A 20,363-nucleotide genomic window follows, 5' to 3' on the forward strand; every position below is an offset into this window, starting at 1 on the left:
ATATACATATTGTAAGACAAATTTAACGCCCTAATAATAAAGCTATACATGTACATAAATGCAATGAATTCTGTAGGTGAATCGCTCTACATGCATGCGTCTTTATTCAGTAGTGACAGGAACAGGGGAGTTCTGCACAGTGTTGACACACTGTGCAGAACAAGCTTAGCACCCCTTGGGCTTAAACAAATGACTCATTTTCTCTTCACATTAAAATGTGCAATAAATTTCTCAGAAGTCTGCTGCTAATCCAAAAAACTATCAAAACAGCAACAAAAAGCTAAACAAGAGACATCCTTAAAATCAACATGAAACAAAGACGGAGCGGAGAAAAAGATGCACGCGCTGCATGGCATGATGAAGCTAACATCTAATCAGATCACTGTTAAAAAAAAACAACAGCATTGGTACGCTGATGTGTCAGCATACAGAAAAAGAGAGGAATGCACAGAGCAACACACACAAACAGAAAAGATAATAGAAAGCAGAGAAAAAGATGGATAACACAAATGAACAAAACGCTAATGAAGAGACTTTTATCTGCTATTATAGTTCCTCCGTTGCCCAAAGCAAGGGGTTAAACCTGTTTCCTGTGCTAAACTACTATTTAAGCACTCTTTCATGTAAAATATCAAACCTTTCAATATCACTCTGAGGGAAGCACAGTTGCTCACACTGTATATTTCTATACAAACACTTAAGTATTCTCTTTGAACTTTGCAGTTCCACTCATTATACCTCCTTTGAAGAGTGAATGTTGGAGCATTGGTACATTTTGATTTTGAAGCTATTAAATGCAACACAGCAGCAAATTACATTTAAACCTCTGTTTTGCTGGTTAATAATACATAGGCCATGTGCAGAAGCCAGCAGAATAAATAGCCAAGCAACAAGAAAGATAAAGGAAGCCAGCAAGTGAGATGCTTGAGTTTAGCAAATTCATCTCAGTTTAACTGTTAACATTTCAATATTTTTTGCAGATTAAGCACAAACTGTGATGCTGTACTTGCTTTTTGAGTTAAGAGAAGATAAACTCACTGGATGACTCTTCCTTAACACCTTTGCTGGCCCCCAGTAGTGTCCTAAACACTAACTCCAGTGTTAAAGAAGTCCAGACGCTTTTCTTTGCAAGCTCCTTTGACTACGATGACCTGGATGACTGAGAACCTTCACAGACATAACTCCAGTGTTGCAAACCCTATCTGAGAGAAATTAAAATAGCCATGTTGAGGAAAGCAGACACGGTTCTGCCAAGGCCATAAGGGATCGGAGGAAAACTGCTGTTCTTGACATAGGGGCTGGTTTTCACTGTAATAATGGCTTCATAACAACAGAGACCTAAGTGGCTTTTTCAAAAGAGAGAAGCAGATGGAGCAAAAAAGTTACACACACACAGAAAGTTAAAGGAACATGATGAAGACAGAGGGGTAAAAATGGAAACTTTGGCTTAGGTAAAGGCATACGCTTAGCATCGGCATTACAAATGCTAAATTAAGTCATACAGTTTGGCAATAAAAAAGTTAAACACCTAGTTACAGCAGATAGAGCTCAAGTTAATTATTCTGTTAACAAAAATTTAGCATTTCTGCAGCAATCATGTGACCAGCAAGACTTTGACACTGACACAAGCATACAACAAAATTGGAATAGTTATTATTAGCAGCAAATCATGTACAGTTACATTGGGGTCATGCAGTACTGTGGTGCACAGTCTACAAAAGATGCCATCCCTCTTAACTTCACTCTTAATCTATTAACTGCAGCCTCCTCTGGTCTTAACATAACTGGTCTCAGCATAAAACAGTTTACTGGGAGCTTCATGGCATGGATAACCATGGCTGAGCACTAGGTGTAATTTTTCAGTGGCCCACTGCTTTCATCCATATATTGTAGCTTTAGAGTGTGACCCCACTCTTGTAATTAAGCATACTGGTTTATGTTGTTTAAAATACTCTATTTCTCCTTAAATTTGTGGTATGGTCTGTAAAGGTGGCCCAGTATATATTCATGGTTTATTTAGGATTTTATTTATTTATGAATTTGTCTTGTATTGCCCATTTAAATGTTATTTATCTATTTTTATTTTTTAATCGAATGAACTTAGCCAAATGTTTCCCTGTCAAAGTTGGTTCCCCAAACAGTTTGTGTGCTCTGGTGCCTATCCTCCATATCCTGAAGAAAGTACAGTACACATTATAGTTCATTTAATAGGTTTTCAAGATAATAAAACTACTCTTTAAACATAAATAAGGCGATCGTTGAGTCCCTGCCTCTACACAAAAATGTCACAAAAGTGTATAAACTAGGCAAAAGCTGGTACCGCCTGCTTTTCTTTTTCTCCCACCTATGATTTAAGCAAATCATTGCCAGGAATGATCTGAGGCCCTGACTAGAGTTGACCTTTAAAGCATAACACAACTCACTATAAGATTTAGTATTTTCTCTTGAGTGTGTGTCTTTGAAGAGCATTCTAGTCTGAGCCGCTGAAAAGGTAGAAAACAGAAATGTTGCCTGTTAACATTCAGCTCTGCTACTATTAAGCATTCTCTTTTCTGTTCAAAATCTTGTTGTTGTTTTTTTCATTTTGCTGTGTCATATTGCTTTAGGTCATCTTTATACATGTTATTCTTTCCAAATTGTTTTTACCACAGGAGAATGAAAGAATTGAAGCTGCCAGATAGTTCTTCCTTTCCATGAGACCTCGGAGGGCTTTGAGGAACTACTGTGGGTAGCCAAATTCAGTCTAATAAGAGACAATGTCCTTAAGTTCAACAACAAATTAAAATATGTCTGTGTCTGGTTTTGTGAGGGGAGTTCCTCCCTCCTCAACACAACACAGAAAAAGACCCCTGTGGAGATGCCTCAGCATGACTACACCACAACATTTTGCAACAGTTGTAAATTAAATTAAGGAAGGTATTGATAATATACAGCTTTATATTGCACTCTTTATATCATCACTCCATACAACAACCTTTCTAATGTTGAGCCAACCCAAAATAGGCTGATGGACCGAAATGGTCCAATGGTCCAATGATAGCTGGGTCAGCATGAAATACAGAGCTTAATGTTTCCAGAGTGATTTGGAAACTGTTTGATAAAAGGGACAAAAACTAATTACGGTGAGCTTGAAGGAAAATCATGAGTAAAGTGCAGGTTCCTAAGGCTTAAGGGTAACACGTTCTTGTCAGAAGGCTTTGATTCAGTCGCTAATAACAGCATAACAAACACACTCGAGCCCTTATGGAGAAGAGAGAGGATAATTAAATGTGCCAGAAAAACAACAACAAAATAATTTTCTATTTTAGATTTTAGGCTCTAGCACTCTAATGTCCATGGCAACATTTAAGGACCTTAATAATTTATTTATATTGATTGATTTTGACTTTGTTCATTAACATGCCATGAAGCTTTTTTATATTCTCTCTTCATAAGCTTAGGTTTACCCTATACCTGAGCCTGAAATGAGAAGACCGGTAACTTAACTGCTTTCACATGCCCATGTAGCCGCTCAGTTTTACTATATGTGAGAGCCTAAGGTTATAACCATGGAAACAGTTCTTTAAAATATTGCTCATAGATTGCCTTTAACTCCTCCACAATCAGGTAATTCAAAAGGGAAGAGCTAGTGTGCTCTCAGGCAAGCGAAAAAAAAAAAGAGTGAATAACAAAGTCGACTCCAGGAGAAGAGCGAATACGATGGAAAAAGTAATCAATTTAGTGCCTTTACAGAGCAGGCAACTGACTGTTGTCTCGCAGACAGCCTGTAAGTTAGAATAAAAATGTAAAATACAAACTTTTTTGCTTTGGGCATTGCTTGTATCAGTAATGTGATCTTAATTTCACAGTTGACTTGGAGCAGGGACAGGAGGGAAAGCACGCATTGTGTCACCTCCTCACAGAAAAAGGGGTTTTGTTTAGTGCCCTCTCACATCTGGCCTCACAATCTGGTGATATCAGCTACTGCATCTGTAAATCAGTGTTACTACTGCTACTAAAACGCATACAGTCACCCACAGCAACCCTATTTCACAGATATGCAGCCAGTTTCACTATAACTTACCAACTCTACCCACTCATTTGGCCATGAAATAGTGAAATGTTAGTTTTAACCAGCTGGGCAAAAAATGAACAGACAGACTGGATTTTAAAAGTTGGATTCGGGGGAATATTACAGTCCTACAAATTTAAATATATGTTTGATTTGCTACAAACGGAAGGGCAAGAATACTTGCAAGCAGGAGTTAAATACTGAAGGTCATGTGATTTTGAAAGCCAATGCAGTGTAGCATCCAGTGCTCATCCAGTAGCATCCACTCCATTACAACATTAGCAACTAATGTTTTGACATTTGTCTTCATTATTATCAATGAACAGAGGCGATTGAGCCACCAGCATGCTCCATTACCTTCCTTCATTGCACAGTTGCACAGTTGAAATCACACATTAGGGTGGATCCAACATAAAATGACAAGTTACGGGACCTAAAGACTACCAGCTGATTATTTAGGTGGTGGAGGATGAGAGAGTTAGATGAAGGCATGGTGGGGTGGAAGAGATGCAGGCAAGGGATTTTGGGAATTGGTAGAGAACTGTACCAGCATTAAAGTGTAAGGAGCACGGGGGCACAGAGCAGCACAGCACACCTTAAGAAGAGAAGCTCATTTCAATCGGTATAATTAGCCTGTGGTAATGAAATAAGTCAGAGGCACTGCCACCTTCACTTAAGAGAAAATCGATCTGTATTTGAGGGAGTTTATTAAAGCTTAGGAATAATGGGAAGATAGGATAGAAGGGGTGGAGGAGTGGAGGTGATGGAGGCTGAGCGCACATTAACAGCTAATCAGAACGAAAAGGTGGCAGCATTGGGGTAGAAGCTTGACAAGAAGCAGAACAGAGATCAGCTGGAGTTTCCCAAAATAAAAGCGTTTAAGGTCTGTTCTATCTCACAGGGGGAAGCCATAGGACGTGAGAGCTATGAACATGTGAGACATACATGCTGAATATAAAGATGAGATATTTTTTTCTTTTTGAAACATAGTTTATCAAGGCCTGTTGCAAAAGAGGATTCGGACTGATAGATAGTCACTGGAAGTGCTTGAAAGGGTCTTTTTGGATGTTGGGTGAATAACTTGAGCTTGGTAAGCACCGGGTGTGGTGAGATAATCACTGATGGACATTTCTCCTCAGGTTCCCCAAATGCATGCTGGTTGATGTGGGTGCTGCTTGCTCATTTATCCAGCCGTCTGGCCAACTCACCTGGAGTGATGGGGGAGACGTCAGGAAGGCAGGCTGCTATTTCACGGCCTGTTAAGCGCTAATGCCGCAACATGCCCTGCGCTCCAATTTTAGGGAACAGGGAGCATTACCGCCCAACTCAAGGTTCTGTCCGTCTGGACTGTGGACTTGGACAGTAGTGAGGGGATGGGATTAGCAAGAAGAAAAAGAGGTGGGAGTAGAGGAGAATGATGAGATGTCTTGTGAATGAATTAAAAGACAGAAATAAAACAAACAGAGAAAAGCTCACAAAATAGTAAAAAGCAGAAACAAGTGGAATCTTTTTACACAGGCTGCTGAGCAAGCACTGTGGAGCAGACAGGACAGCCGCACACTGACATCCACTTCTGCCATGCTAGGCTGCTTCTTGCAGGCCCCAGAAGGCCCCTCGCTCCCAGGCTTACAGCCTTTCCCTTGCCAGAGCTCCTGAACATCACTAGCCTGACCCACCCACAACATTTGTCCTCAGTGTGCACTAAACTTGGCCCATGTAATAACCACAGAACCTCCATTAAGCACTGCATGGCTAGAGAATCAGAGCATCTACAGCACAGTGTGAACAGTGTAAAGAATCTCCTGTAAAACAAGTGAGAATGTGCTCAAGTTATGCCAATTCTTTGTGTTCTGGCTTGTGAATGTGTAATATGAATTATGCATAAAAACATCATTCTCTTCTGTTCTGAAGCAAAGTACTGGGAAGAAATTGCTAGCTCTTTATCCCATCCTACATTCACTGAACGGAGGGCAAAAGTCAAGTCATTTATGTCAAGCATGTGCTTACAGTAAACATCACATCCATCATAGTGTAGTTACAGCAGTGATGGATCACCTTTCTCATCTGCCATTCTTGAGGTGTGAGGTGTTTAAAGGACATGACCCAGGTCTTTCAAGGCTGCAAGAGGTGGCGTGCACATGGAGAAAGACACAGCAGAGTCCAAGCAACATAAGTCAGCACAGATGAAACCCGCACTGTATTTCTATATACACAATATGAAATAGCAGTTATGGGCCAATTTCTACAAGCTCTCATGTGGCCTTGCAGTCCTAAGTCATTTTCTTCCTCTGCTTTCCCTCTGCACCAAGCTCACGTTCATAGTATTCGCCACCTCTGCTGCTAATACAGCAATTAGCTCTAGTAAATTAGACATGTTACAAGGCATAGGGCCTTGCAGACAAAATCACAAGAAGGTGAGTTACACACTTTCCAAGTAACTGACAAGTGTGCCAACAAGAGCCATCGGCCATGGCATGTGACTCATAATGATTTCAGTTCAGTATGTTCTTTATCTCATATTGTTGAATATTCAGCAACTGTACTATAATTTTTCAGCCCATGACAGTCTTTTTGGACTGATGGACACAAGCTAAATAGTGTCTGCTAAAGAATTTCCCTTCTCTGATGCATGATGCATTTCTGGTAATTGCCCAAGTGCTTGTTAGGGCTACATGCTTGTGGACTATCAAAGCTCAGTGGCAGGCTGGGACTATTACGCAAGGCTCGTGATTTGTTGGAACTAAACAGTAGGATTAAAAAAAAGATACAGGTACAGTTAGGTGAATGAGTAGAAGAATACAACAAAAACACTGGGCTCAGTGACAAAGGCCTAGAGACTGGTCAGTGATATCCTGGCAACCTCCCATCACCATAGAGAAGAATGCGTAACCCAGACCAGTTGATGAGTGGTTTCTGGAGGTTGCCGGCTGTCACTTGTAGAAATCAATCACAAAGACGGTGCTACCAGATTGTCATGGTCATTGGTAGTTTCCAAGGAAGACGCTGATTTGTTTGCAAAAATCAGTTAACCAATGACTTTGCAATAGTGAAACTTGGAAATGAGCATTTCAAACTAGAAACAGGGAACATTCAGCTTCCAAATAAAAGTTGTGCCTTACTGCAGAAACCAACAGGTTTCAAAAGTCAGAACTTGGACGGGGAATGGTCTGTGTTTTTGGTTTGTGATTAAGCCGTCACAGTTTTACTACCATTCAACAAGTGGTTGGCACGTACTTGCAGACAAGTCAGCATCTTCCATTCAAACTATAGGTGACCACAGCAATCTGCTAGCAGCCAAAGCGATCAAAAGGGGGTTTTCGGTGCAGTACCGTACACTTTTCTGCGCCCATTTTCTCCTAACAATTGCCAGTAACCTCTCACAGCCACTCACCAACTGACCAACTGATCAGATACTTACTTTTTCTCCCAGTGACTGATAGTTATTATGTGATTGCCAAATACTCACTATGCCTGACATCTCTGTCAGTGTTTAGCCATCACTGTGTATTATTTGGACAATGACAGAAATGTTACTGCTGAATCCAACATGCCATAAACGTTTTCATTGTTCTTGGTCTTAAAACCAAGTTATATGTATTCTATGTTAAGCAGTTGAGAAGCAGTTGTTAACTGTGTACTCTATTAGAAAGCCTGCTGACTTTACCTCTTGCCATTCATGTTTGACTAATTCTGCCTGCAATGAATTTAATAAAGAAGAACTGTTTTAACTTTTGGGATTTTTTTTTTGTTTTTTTGTAGTTCAGAATTGTAGTGAGTTGAGCTGTGACAGTGATATTCCAATTGAGGAAGTTATTCCAAAGAAAAAACAGCTGCTTTTCTGAAGCACTGAGCAGGATAGATGCTGGAAAATAGAAAATATAATACAGTATTCTGAGGAGGCACTGCCTCAGTGGATGCTGATATGGGTACAGATGATATAGCAGACATCAGGAAAGAGTAAGACATAAGCTCACTTTCAACTAATATCAATTGTTGCTTTGCAGTAAATATTCTGCTTTAGATATAAAGTAGGTTTGTTTATATTTAAAGTCTCGAACTATGATTTACTTATAAGAGTGGTCATGTTTACACTTTTCTCATGCACCATTCCTCAGTTTTCTTAACTACTATTTGAGCTTAGTATCATTTGCACCTAGTAATCATTGAGAAAGAGATGGGACTTAAACCCTAGACCTGTCAAAGGTGCATCACGGCGTACCACATACAGAGCGACAAATCTTCACTTTTACATTCACACCTACAGCCAATTTACAATCACCAGTTAACCTGCATGTCTTTGGACTGTAAGGAATTGTGCCACACAGGCATGATGAAAGGTGTTCTACGAGTTTGGGATTCTACAGTCAACTTAGTTTTCATATCCAGTGGAAGTGCACACACTTTGCCTTCCTATCACCATATAACTCTGACAGATGTCACTTGGCTGCTGTGCATTTTTCCCCCCTAAGAAACGAAACCACAAAGGGACGAAGGATTTCTGAGTTCCTCTCTGTACTGGTTTATATATGCAGTGGCTACTGATAAAGTCAGAGCTCAGACACAAAATAGTGCCTAAACATAGCCTGAACTCACACATTAATTGAAAAAGAGTAATACAGGTTTAGCTTACTAAACCTTCTTTACAGCCAAAACTGCCGCAAACTGGAATCATATTTAATGCTTCAAAAGGACTGATGTGTGTAGTCTCAATGGGTTATCAGACCACTGTAGGACCAGAGATGACACTGAGCTGGCTAAGCGAGGGAAGAGGCCATTTTCTTGGAGTGACAAATATCTAGAGGAGTAGAAACACAGAGTAGAGCCCCTGTTGGGAGAATGCCCGAGCTTTGTCTTTGTCACACAGTGTGACACAGATGCACAGCACCACTCCCTGAGGTGTGCGGTTAGGTGTATGTATGTGTAAATTGTGTGCTTGGGTTTGTGTGTGCATGAGAGCACATTCACATAAGAAAGCTCAGAATCTCCCACCCTTATCATTGATCTCAACTCCTGTACTTTTAGCATTACTGCTTGTGGTCAATGTGAGAAAGAGACCAGAACTAAAACATGAGCAATAATCAAATGCTGAGGAACTTTCTTTGAGTCTTTGGATGAGTCTTGCCATGACTCATTAACATGACTGCTAATAGATCAGCCAGGGTAGCAACACTGTCACCAACTTAAGTCTACTGAGAGGCTAGGTGAGCCAAGCACTGACGCAAGTGGGCTTTTATGGCAGCAGCTGGTATGGGTAGTGACTTGGAGTGAGGTGAGGGAACACTAGTTTCACAGTACTGCTTTGAGCCAGCAAGATTAATGTAGGCTCTCTGGAGCAAAGGCAACATCCAGAGCTTTAATAAGGTACAAACAATCGGTTCCACTCGACTGGCTTCCCAGGGAAAACTATTGTTGTGCTGCATTGTTTCTTGGTGAAGTTCCTTGGAGACACAAGCCGGCTGCAGCATGTGGCTGTCTCCATTACAGCCAAGGGAGAGCTCACTGTAGACCTCTGTTTGTCTGTGTCAGGATGAAGGCTGGCTCTCGCCCACCCCACACCCACCCCCGTAGCCACCCCCGTGCCCACCCCTATCCCACCTCTCTTCCCATTTACTCCCTCTAAATCCAAACTCTTGTCAGCCCACTCACCTCAACTCCCTGCACTTTCAACTTCATGTGATCCTCCCGTGTGGTCTTCCCATCTTTCCTCTTCTTCCAGCAGTAGCCATCCTTTCTGTACTTCACCTTCTTCCTATTGTACAGTATCATCGACCCATTCTGCGGCCTGGACCCGTCGAGACAGGAGAGACAGAGGAAGAGCAAAAGAGAGAAAGATAAGATAAGATGAGAAGAATTTTTAGGCAAAGCTACAGCACAGCTCAGGGACTCATTTTAGAGATGTACAAAGAAGCCTGACATGAGTCTACGCCAGGCAGAAAATGCACCAGTGACTTAGATGACAAGACTTCTTTATGGTGTTTTTCAGCATTGGTATGCACAGTTTGACAATGAACAAAGCACCCTTCAGCATACATTTCTTCCAATGAGAAGTGTGTGTGCTGTGAGGAGTTAAAGTGACACTCCTTCTCTCAGAGTAAATTATATGAAGGCCAGTTTGTAAGGAAAGCAGCATGGGGGGTGAGTGGGTTTCTTCCTTATCTCTCATTCATCCAACTTAAATGAGTTGTGGTGTTGGAAGTCCCTAGGGGAAAGAGAAGATCTTCCTTCACACTCCATTCATAATTCATTCTCCCTCCACCAGACCACAGCCTGTAGGCTCATAATGATATAATGTACTATTTGATGATAATCTGCCTTTCCATTTCGATTTGTAACAGAGGCATTTGCCGCTCAGTGTTAAACATTAACAGAAAGTGTAGCATAAAACATTTATGACTTTCTCAACAATTAGGAAGCAGTTAGACATGGTTATGTATTAGTATTTATGTGTATTGTGCAGTGGTTACGAATCATCAGTATGAATCCATACATAGTGCTCACTCTCCACAGATTCCCACACACTTGTCCATACCTCCACAGTGCAGTGGTGGGTTTCCATCACTGGACATGGCTTTGACTCAAATTCATTTCCTGGCAACGTCCCCTCACCCTAAACTTATCGCAACCTTGAACCAAGTCTTCCAGGAGTCCAGTCGAAATTATAATGATTAGTGGTATGGGGACTTGCATTTTATCCTCAGAAGCAGAGACAGTCCCCACAAAGTGAATGTAAATGTGGTTAGGTCCCCACAACATAAGTAATACAAGTATAAACACATCACACACAGCTGCTATGATTTGGAGCTCTCCCAAATGAGAACAGGTTTGCATCAGTGTTTGTTGCCTCACAGTGAATGAGTGGGAAAGCCGCCTGCCCAGGCTGCTGAGGAGGCAGTGTAACTGAAGGGGGCTTAACCATCCAGTCAGCTGGTGAACCTTGTTAGTGTTTTGCTCATTGCTCCACACATAAAACACACACAACACACACAGGCACAGATATGTAAAACTAGAAACACAAAAAAGAGGAAAAACTCTCATCAAAGCGAAGGGGGGGAAAAGTCGGGTTGATTTGTGGCTTCTGTAGCAATAACCAAAATAAGAAAAACCAATGGTTGTTTTGCATTGTTTTGTTGTTTATTGTTAAAATTTTTTCCACAAGATTTATTTATAAAGCTGCATGCATCATTTTGCAGGGCTGCCTTTAGGGGCCAGGGCGTGTGTTTATCTTGGTATCACTCATCAATCATTTTTCCTTGCTGGATCTCAGGGGCCAGTAAAGAGGGAGGAGAAGAGGGGAACTGGGGTCCCTGCAGTCCCCCCTCTGTGGCCCCTGACAGCACCTTCTAATGAGAGACGCCACTCACACACTGATGTGCTCACTCCTTCCTGATCTCCCTTCCTCCCTTTCCTCCTCCCTTTCCCTCGCTGAAGCCTGCTCTTCTCGCCGTCAGTCAACTCAAGCTGTTCACCAGGGAATGTCTTTGTCTCCTCCCTCGCTCCCTGCTCACTCTCTCCCTCTTGTTTCATCTGTCTCAGGATCCCTCACCTACACCCTCCCACACCTCCTTCTCTCCTATTGTCTTCTCCTTACTCACTCCCCTGTCTTGTTCGGTACTTTGCATGCTTTGCAGAAAACAACTATTAAACAGACGTGTTTATTGGTCAGCTTGAGAAGTGGAACTCCTCGATGGCTGTATGCAATATACACAAAGTATAAATTGTTTTGTAGTTTACAGCATCCATAACGTCACCCATCGTTGAGATGCGATCATAAATGGCACTCTGGAGCTAAGAACTTTGCAGATTGCTGTAATCTCATCATGTACTCCTGCAGATCTGCATACCAAATATCACTTGAAGGACGCTCATCTGAGATGCCATTCCTGTTTTTGGTAGCAATCAAACAAGGAATGGCCCTCTAAAAGTTTGATGCTATTATTCGCTTCAATATCATTCTGGGTTTTGTCCTTCAAAAGATACAAGGAGTGTGTGCTTCTTAAAATGTAGCTCTGCGTGAGACAAAAAGATGGGCGCGGATGAGATAAGGCAGAAAATCAAATGACACAGGGCTATCTGATCTCCTCCAGAGCACTGGAAATTGGGGTGAGGCTTCGGTGTCAGAGGCTCCACGCCGTATTTATCGGCTCGGCGCAAAAACTTATTCGCTCAGCTATTTTTGAGGGACTGTTAGGTAGATGCTATTTTCAATTCAAGGCACTTAGGGCCCAGAAGAGAGAGGCTAGGCACCCATTCTGGGGTAGGTCTTAGGCAAAAACTAGTCTAAAATGCATGCTTTGGCATAATGTGTCTCCTTTCCCTCCTGCTGTCTCCCACTCTCTCTCTCTCCCCCTCATCTTTTACTACTGTATACTTAGGCGCTTCAATTAATCTTATCAGAATTACACATATTTATACATGAGGGGAAAAAGCTAACTGCTCCGTTATCAAAGAAGCGTGACAGGAGGCCCTCTGTCTCAGATGCCTAAATGTGGCAGATTAATATGGAAATACAGGCTTCTAAAAAAGTGCACACAAGCTCCACAGCTGCCTCTCTCTTCTTTGGAGTTTGCAGCGATAATAAGCTTCACCCTCAGGGTGGTGTTAGGCCTTGTCCAGTCCTTTAGGAATCACTCATTTACCCAGGTAATGGCATTCACTCAATCAGATCAGTTGATTTGAAAAAGTCAGGGGAGGGTGGAGGTTTTATGAGGCTGGTGACGTGATCAGCATGGGTAACAAAGCCAAAGCAGGGAAACCTGGGCCCAAAGGCAGGTAAGGAAGAAAAAAAACTGCTCACATTCTCAGCTTTACTGTCTAAAGGCCTGTCGGCACAAACAGAAACAGAAAGGGAAAAGCTACATGCACACAAAAAGCGAAATCTGAGTGAGAACAAGAGATTCTTCTGTTCTCCACAGCTCTGGTGAATCGCCTTGGATTAAAATGAAAAAAGACACAACATGTAGGCCATACATTATTCATAATACATGGTATAAGTTATTACTTTTTTACTGGACTTAAAACTACTCAATTGTAGCAGGTGTGCTCAAGTGTAAGACAAGAATACTAAATTGGTAGTCCAGGTTATAATAGTAAAGGTTATGCTTCTTTCTGAATGTATTTTTGTCAAAAGGCTTACAAGAATGAAATATCTCAGTCTTGGTGAACTGGCGTAGCCCACTCGGCCACATTCCCTGTGATGCTCTAGGTTTGATTAATACCATGCTGCAATACATGCTGTTTTTCTCCCTAGCAAGCTCGACTGACATTGGAGAGGAGAGAAGAGCTGGGCTGGAGAGGCTTTGAAGATCGGAGGGTGAGCTGGTTGGGGCCTGAAGTGGCTCAGGAGGGAGGCGACACCTGCTGTTCTCAATTACCCATCGGAGCCTTCAGCCATCACAGCCTTTACCCCACTGTGTCAACAACCACACTTCTACCTACTACTCATCTAAACACATCCACATATACACACCTGTATTTTGTGTTACACAAAAACCAATCCTATTAAGAATAAATATGAGGGATAAATATGCCCCTGGGCACTCGAACAGAAGCACAACACACAGTAACCCCATTGCTCCATATGGGGATAACATTATTAACACGAAGAGTGACAGACCATCAATAACACACTGATGCTTGTCATTACAGTTTCTGTCAATCACAGTTAAAACATAAATCACGTGTTCATACACATGCGATTGGGAGCACATGCGCACACTTGGAGCTGTCAAAACTTTGCAGCGTTTTTTCGCATGTAATGTAATTACATGGCAAGCAATGGTGCTCTATTAGACAGCACATGATCTTTGAGCTAGATGTGTGAACAGAAAGGTGCTGGCGTCAGGAGCCCCTATCTGGACGCATCACGTGCAATTGATGACTCGCAGATAAGCTGCTCCTTTCAGACCTGCCAACGAATGCATCAGGAAGTGGGGCGTACACTAAAACTACTTTAAATGTAAATCTGCCATGGCCTCATGATTGAGATTCATCGTCTGTACTGCTCTGAAACCCTCCAACTCCCCCGCTAGTGTGCGTATGTCGAGATGCCGCAGGTCGCGTTCCTCTTTGACTGCCAATGAGGCCTTAGCACCTGGTCACTGTAATGCCTTACTGCTGAGTGGCTCAGGACTCCAGCCCTCAACCATTCTGATAATTAAGACAATGAGGGCTGTGTGGTGGGTTAGTCAGCTGGAACAAGTCATGCATCTTTTTAATCATATCTCATGATCTATTATTTTTCCTAGGGTGTTATTTTCTCACCTCTGTAGACTTTTTGAAACACATTTGAATTTTATTCTAAATATTTTTAATAAAAAAACTAATTTAAGAGTATAAAACAATGGCTGACACGAATTAGACTGAAGTAAATGATGGAAGTTAAGTTTTCCAAACATGGCGTCAGATACTGATCTCCAAGGCTGTACAGATGGAGCTCAATGTTTATTTACCCAGTGTTCAGCTAAATACAACAGTAATAATGAGAGGGTAGCTAGGCCCCTGGAGTTGTAATTCAGGATAGGGAGACAGATCGTGTGCCTCCCCTCTTCCTCTCTATCTATACTGCCGGTGATTGCCACAGAACTCAAGCTCCGGCCCACTGCCTTCCAGCACAAAACAGATGTTTCCCCCACACTTATCTCAATGAAAAAATCACAGACAATTTACAAAGAATATAAATTACTGTTGTAGCTGCACATCAGTGTCTCTGTCCCTATAAGACCTTGTAAAGAGGATAAGGGTGAATTGCTGTGGGAGGGTGGGTGAATTGTTGGGGGACAACATAAAGCGGATGGAAGCAGTAGGGGAGGAGGGTGGCGTGGCTCTTATCTGGTCCACAGCAGCCCGGCGGAATGAGAGGGTGGCTGGTGATTGGCGGTGATGCTTTACTGATAGCACTAAGCTGGTTTCATGCACATTTCAGGGAGGCTGCCATCACTGCTCAGAGTTAAAGCTCTCAGCTGCTGCCAGTGGATGAGGTTTGGATGTTATTTACAAATAGCCATGTCATACACTGGTTACACCTCTCCATTCTCTGTGTCAACACATACACACATAGCATTAGCGACTAATGTGCAGCTTTGATGTACAGCTTAGGTGACACGGAATCTGAATTTCAGTGCTTGTAAGGTTTTGGCTGTGAAGACATTTTTTATTCACTTGAAATGCACACTGTCACTGCATGTTTGTGTGTACCTGTGAGAGAGAGAGTGCATATAATGTGTTTAACTGGGTTGGACTGTTGATGACTTTCAAATGCATGCTCAAAAGGCTTCCACATCATGTTTGTGGTGAATGCTATTTCCAGTCTTTAGTCAGTACTGTATGCATATGCTTACTTGGAAAAAAGCGACTACGGAGACGATGATTCATACCTCACATGCTTTCCGCTAATCTTCACAAATCATCCATGGTGTGTCTCAGTACGTTGTAAATGAAGGTGCCATCAGAATGAAGTTTCTCTACATCCCAGCTCCTGCTGACAACTACATGCTGTGTGCATCGTGCAAGTGTAAACTTAAGTCCTGTAGCACTGCCTTATTATGACACTTTGTAAAGAGGATGCTTTTGTACTTTCAATAATGCATGGCCAGCAGGGAATTGCGTACAGCCTTATTTTATGTCATGGGGTAAAGTTGCTGTTTTAGCAGCTTATGTTCTCCCCTGGTAGGAAAATACTAATGCAATTAAATCTAAGTCGAACTAGACTGCAGCAAGAAAAGGTCAGGTTTTTATTATTAGTAACAACAATCTTCCTTTCTATTATATGAGAAGCAGGGGGATTCAGACACCAACTTAATGATGTGGTCATGTATTTTTAAGAGCCCAATTTAGGGGGAAAGATCAAAGATTTTTATTCCTCCGTGTCAATCTCCTAAAGCCACATTCAACAAGCAATATAAACTTCTGCGATTGTCCTAAACAGAAAAATATAAACGACAACATGAAAAGAAAAAAAAGAAGCAAAAGGTAGAGATTCAAACCCAGAACAAACTGTAAAACATTGAGAGCTTAAGTCTGTGCGTATTGGCAGCAGTTTTATGAAGATATATTAAGTTATTCGTTTTGATTGTGAGTATAAAACACCTCCTACTGTGAAATATATATTGTATTCATATTTTTTCAGATAATATGGGCATCACAAGAAGACCTTGAAATTAGGGTTACTGTATGTCTCTCTAGAGGCCTCTACAGATACAGGATGGGCTGAGAGCAGGCTCTCTTCTACATCTTGCCTAATGCCAGACCAGGCTAATGGATCACCTGGACGTGAGGGCCTTGTCTCTCCTCCAGAGCAGTCAGTGCCACTGAACTTCCCCTATTGATCCCTCAGTGACGGAGCACAGCTAAGGCCAGTTATTGAACCACTTATGATTAATTCACAAATCCTGCCTTGTCCACAAAAAAGGTAAAAGAACAAAGTACAAGCAGTAAGCGCGACTGGAAAAAGAAGAAGGATAAAGCGCCAGGGAGGTCAAAAAACTCAACTTTTTAAAGTGAGACAGAACTACAGACTTAGAAGTGCTGCTTTACAAGCTGACCAAGCTATAAAGCACATCTCAGAGTCCCTTCTGTCACAAAAAACGTCAGCACAGTGCTATGGTGGGGGCTGGAGGTGGTTGAAAAGAGGGAGTGATAAAAAAAAAAGGAGTGTGTAAAGGAAGAGAGACAGACAGGAAAGCTGAGTAGGAAAAGAAGAAGCTATTCTTCCTTTCCCTTCCATTCCTTGGTCCTATTTTAGTCATGAGGATAGACCGATGAGGGTGAGAGGTTGAAATTGAGCTGTAACTCTATCTGGGTGCTGGAGCGAATCAGAAAGTCTATCCCACCTTTCACCTGGGAATCACAGCTCTCTCTCTGCCCTGTCTGGTCACCATACCAACCAGAGCCAGGCATCATGGGTTTAATTGGAGCCCTGGGCTCAACGGCGGCTCAGGCACAGATAGAGTGAGGGGGAGAAGGACAGACATCAGCCATGGTCAAGTGATGGTGGCCATGCAGATCAAATCGAATTTCAGGCATTGCTTGCATTGCAGGGCTCACGTTCTCAAGGTAACACTAAACATATTTGAGACCAAGCCCCCTTCAAAGAAACACTTGGATTGGATTCCAGCATGAAGTAAGGCGCTGGCTTTCTTCTCTGATCCCTGTGTATGGTATAGGGATTTTACACGAACACGGACACACTGTGATTCGCCTCCATAAACACAAACTGTGCCAGAATGTTGAGTATACAAAGCATCAAGGGAGTCTGATCTTTATATGAGACAAAACAGAAAATGACAAGTGTAAATGGGTAAATACAGAGTCATGATTCCCAGCAAATTCAGTGGTCAAACTAAGAGCTTCAGTGAATATTGAATGGAACTGTTGTGCTTTTTAACTAAGCAGGGAGAGCTGTTGTCCACAAAAAGATTAAAAACATAAAGATAAGCTACTTACTTTAAAAAAAAGCAAATGTCTGTGATTAAATTCTTTGAGCCATAACATAAAGAACTGTGGTAAGAGTGTACTGCATGTCAACCTGAATGAAAATTCCAACATGATTTCTCCTCACAACAGCCAAACTGAAAGATAATGCTGGTTGCTCTTGTTTAGTTGTTGGCAATTACAAGTAATGTTCACTGATTTTTTTCCCCATAAATGTAACAAATGCTCTGCAATCACCTAATGTATTGATCATCAAACTGAGCCTTGACTAGCCTTTGCACAGCTGCAGGAGAGCAGTGTGTGGGACAATCAGTATGATCCAACTTTGTACAAAACAGATTAAAGCTGCTTAGCTGGCCATGAGATCAAACTGCAGTTGCATTGGGAAGCCTCCAACTGTGAATGTGTGCAACTGTGTGTAGCATAAAAAAAGAGCATTTGTGCTCAGTGATTGTACTGCACCTTGGTTGGTTAAACAAAGTAAGAGAAAAAAAAAATAGACATAAGTAGGACAATTGGTAGCCGATTCTGCTTTTTGACAAAGAAAAAAAAATAGTTTGAGATGCCTATAATCCTTAGCATCTACATTCCTACTGATACTAAGGATGCTACGCTGTTAAAATATCTATCACGAACAACAAACCAGCACTGTAAACAGGTCTGCTGTAGTTGGACTGCTGTCCAGGCATGGCCTAATACGCAGACAATCCTCATGGAAATGCATAACTAAACACTAATGATTGTGAAGCGTAGAAATCCACACTGGATTTCAGAGTGTGTCAACATTCATTTTGTAGACTATGAAAATGTGCAAGTAGAGGATCCGGCTTAAACAGATTGAGCATATTCTTCTCTCAAAGTCAAAACAAAGCGATATACTTGAATACAAATTGAATAGACATTAGAATATTCTAATAAATATATTCTCCAGAGCACCGTGTTATTTAGCAGGTTCTCCCGTGTCAAAAATGTTCTGGTTGGTTAAATACAACTAAACTAAAAATCTATGTATGAAAAACACTTTAGTTAACTGAAATAAAAATGAAAAATAAACTTCTGAAAAAAGCCCTAATGAACTAATATTTTGCACTATTCTTTACTAATGACAGTTAAAAAATGCAAAATTGCCACTAAAAGTGCCACTTGAATAACAATGAAAAAACTCTTTAAACTAACAAAAACTAAACTGAAGCTAAATATTTTTTTAAACAATAAGAACTGAAACAAGCAAATACACTCTGGATACTAACTCAAACTAAACTGAATAGGAAACTAAAATGTAACACTAAGGAAAAACTAGTAATGAAAATGCAGAACAGAATTATCTATGGGTTGGTGAAAATATATACATGACTAGAAAACCTGAAGCCACGTATCTGTGTACTTGGTTAGTCTATATGCTTTCCATGTACCCTTCCCACACCTATCATCATAGATGACAAGCCAAAACATAAAACGAGGAGGAGATTGAAGAAGTTGTGGGGAACATAGATGCAACCCTGATTGAACTAAGCGGCTTAAGGAGATGGATAAATGAACCCTGGCGTTTTGATTCTTATTCTTGTCTACTGCCACTGTTATCCTGTGGACTCTTTGCGATTTTATTTCTGACATGTTCTGTTGATGTTATTCAAAGACCAAATAATCAGTTTTTCCAGTAGCTGAATGGAGGCAAACAGAAGAAACATGTTGGGTACTATATGATTTCATGGGTGAGAGTGTTAGTCAAGTGGTCCCACGGGCCCCAACGCTCTCTCACACTCTATTTCCCTGGGTGTGTTTATATATGATGACCCTTCATCTTGGCCCCTAACACATGTCTGAGATCACTCAGATACATCAGCTGGGGTGAGGACCTCACACATAATCACATAAATACAAACACACACACAGCATGACTGAGCAAAGCACGAGAAAAGTCAACTTAGTTTCTCCTGGTAATACACACCAACACTGACAGTTATTACCCAGACAATGAAGATGATAGACTGTGCGTGTCCTGCTATGTTTACCTTTGGCCGTTCAACTATAAGTTGAAGCCATCGATGTGCACATGTACACACACATCTGAATACACTCATAAAGTAGTCAACAAGGCACACCTCTAATCATGGCCACCTCTGCCTTCTCATTTTCCATGTTCAGTGGCTCATGGAGCACCCACACACTAAATCACATCAACAGTATCTCCTCCATAAATTATCCAGTCCAAAACATAATCTTTTTCCTTTCTTCCCATCTTTTTCTCATTTATGTAAAAAAAAAAAAAAAAAAAATCAGCTACACAATGCACACACACAGATTTACAGACAGACAGAAACACACTCGAGCACAGCTGCCCTAGTAGTACAAGTGCGCAATAAATACCCCGCAGGTTGGGGTCAACTAACTATAGATAAAATTAGCATCTAACCATACCTTCCAGAGAAGGAAGAGGCGTAACTCTCCTATTCCAAAACCATAAAATGTTTATCCTTAGTCTGGCACCGAGCATGACTTTCACACACTTTTTTGAAACAGCATTTCCAAACCACAGAAATACACAGGCTTGTCACACCGGCCTAGCTGATTGACTATTTCCCACATATTTGACACACCAGTGAGTCTGCTCATCAGTCACCTCAGCAAGTAGGCAGCAAGTTAGGGTGGGGAGTCCAGGCAACAGCCCAGAATGACTAGAGTTTGTTTCTGGCTGCGTGCCGCATATAATGCAAGGCAACAGGGAGACACACTCCTGAATTAAATATGTTTTACTAATTGATGTGATACGTACATTTAGTGGTATACACAACTTTACAACTCACTAGTTACTCGTATTTCTTGTAAATGGCATATTTAGCATTGGTTCATTTTAACAAATGATGTGTAGGGGGAAAGAAGGCTA

General features: G+C 41.5%; 1 protein-coding gene across 8 annotated transcripts in view; it reads right to left on the minus strand.

The window, feature by feature from the left end:
* camta1a (calmodulin binding transcription activator 1a) overlaps positions 1-20,363 on the minus strand; it is a 281,386-nt gene that overhangs the window by 117,678 nt on the left and 143,345 nt on the right. For all 8 annotated transcript variants that reach the window (XM_014336280.2, XM_005930734.3, XM_042224288.1 and 5 more), the window contains one exon: positions 9,698-9,833. In XM_014336280.2, the coding sequence (XP_014191766.1) occupies positions 9,698-9,833 (136 nt within the window). The remainder of the gene's footprint in view (positions 1-9,697; positions 9,834-20,363) is intronic.

This window comes from Haplochromis burtoni, unplaced genomic scaffold (assembly GCF_018398535.1).
Source record: "Haplochromis burtoni strain Fernald_Lab_line unplaced genomic scaffold, NCSU_Asbu1 Contig_134, whole genome shotgun sequence".
In the NCBI taxonomy this organism is placed as follows: domain Eukaryota; kingdom Metazoa; phylum Chordata; class Actinopteri; order Cichliformes; family Cichlidae; genus Haplochromis; species Haplochromis burtoni.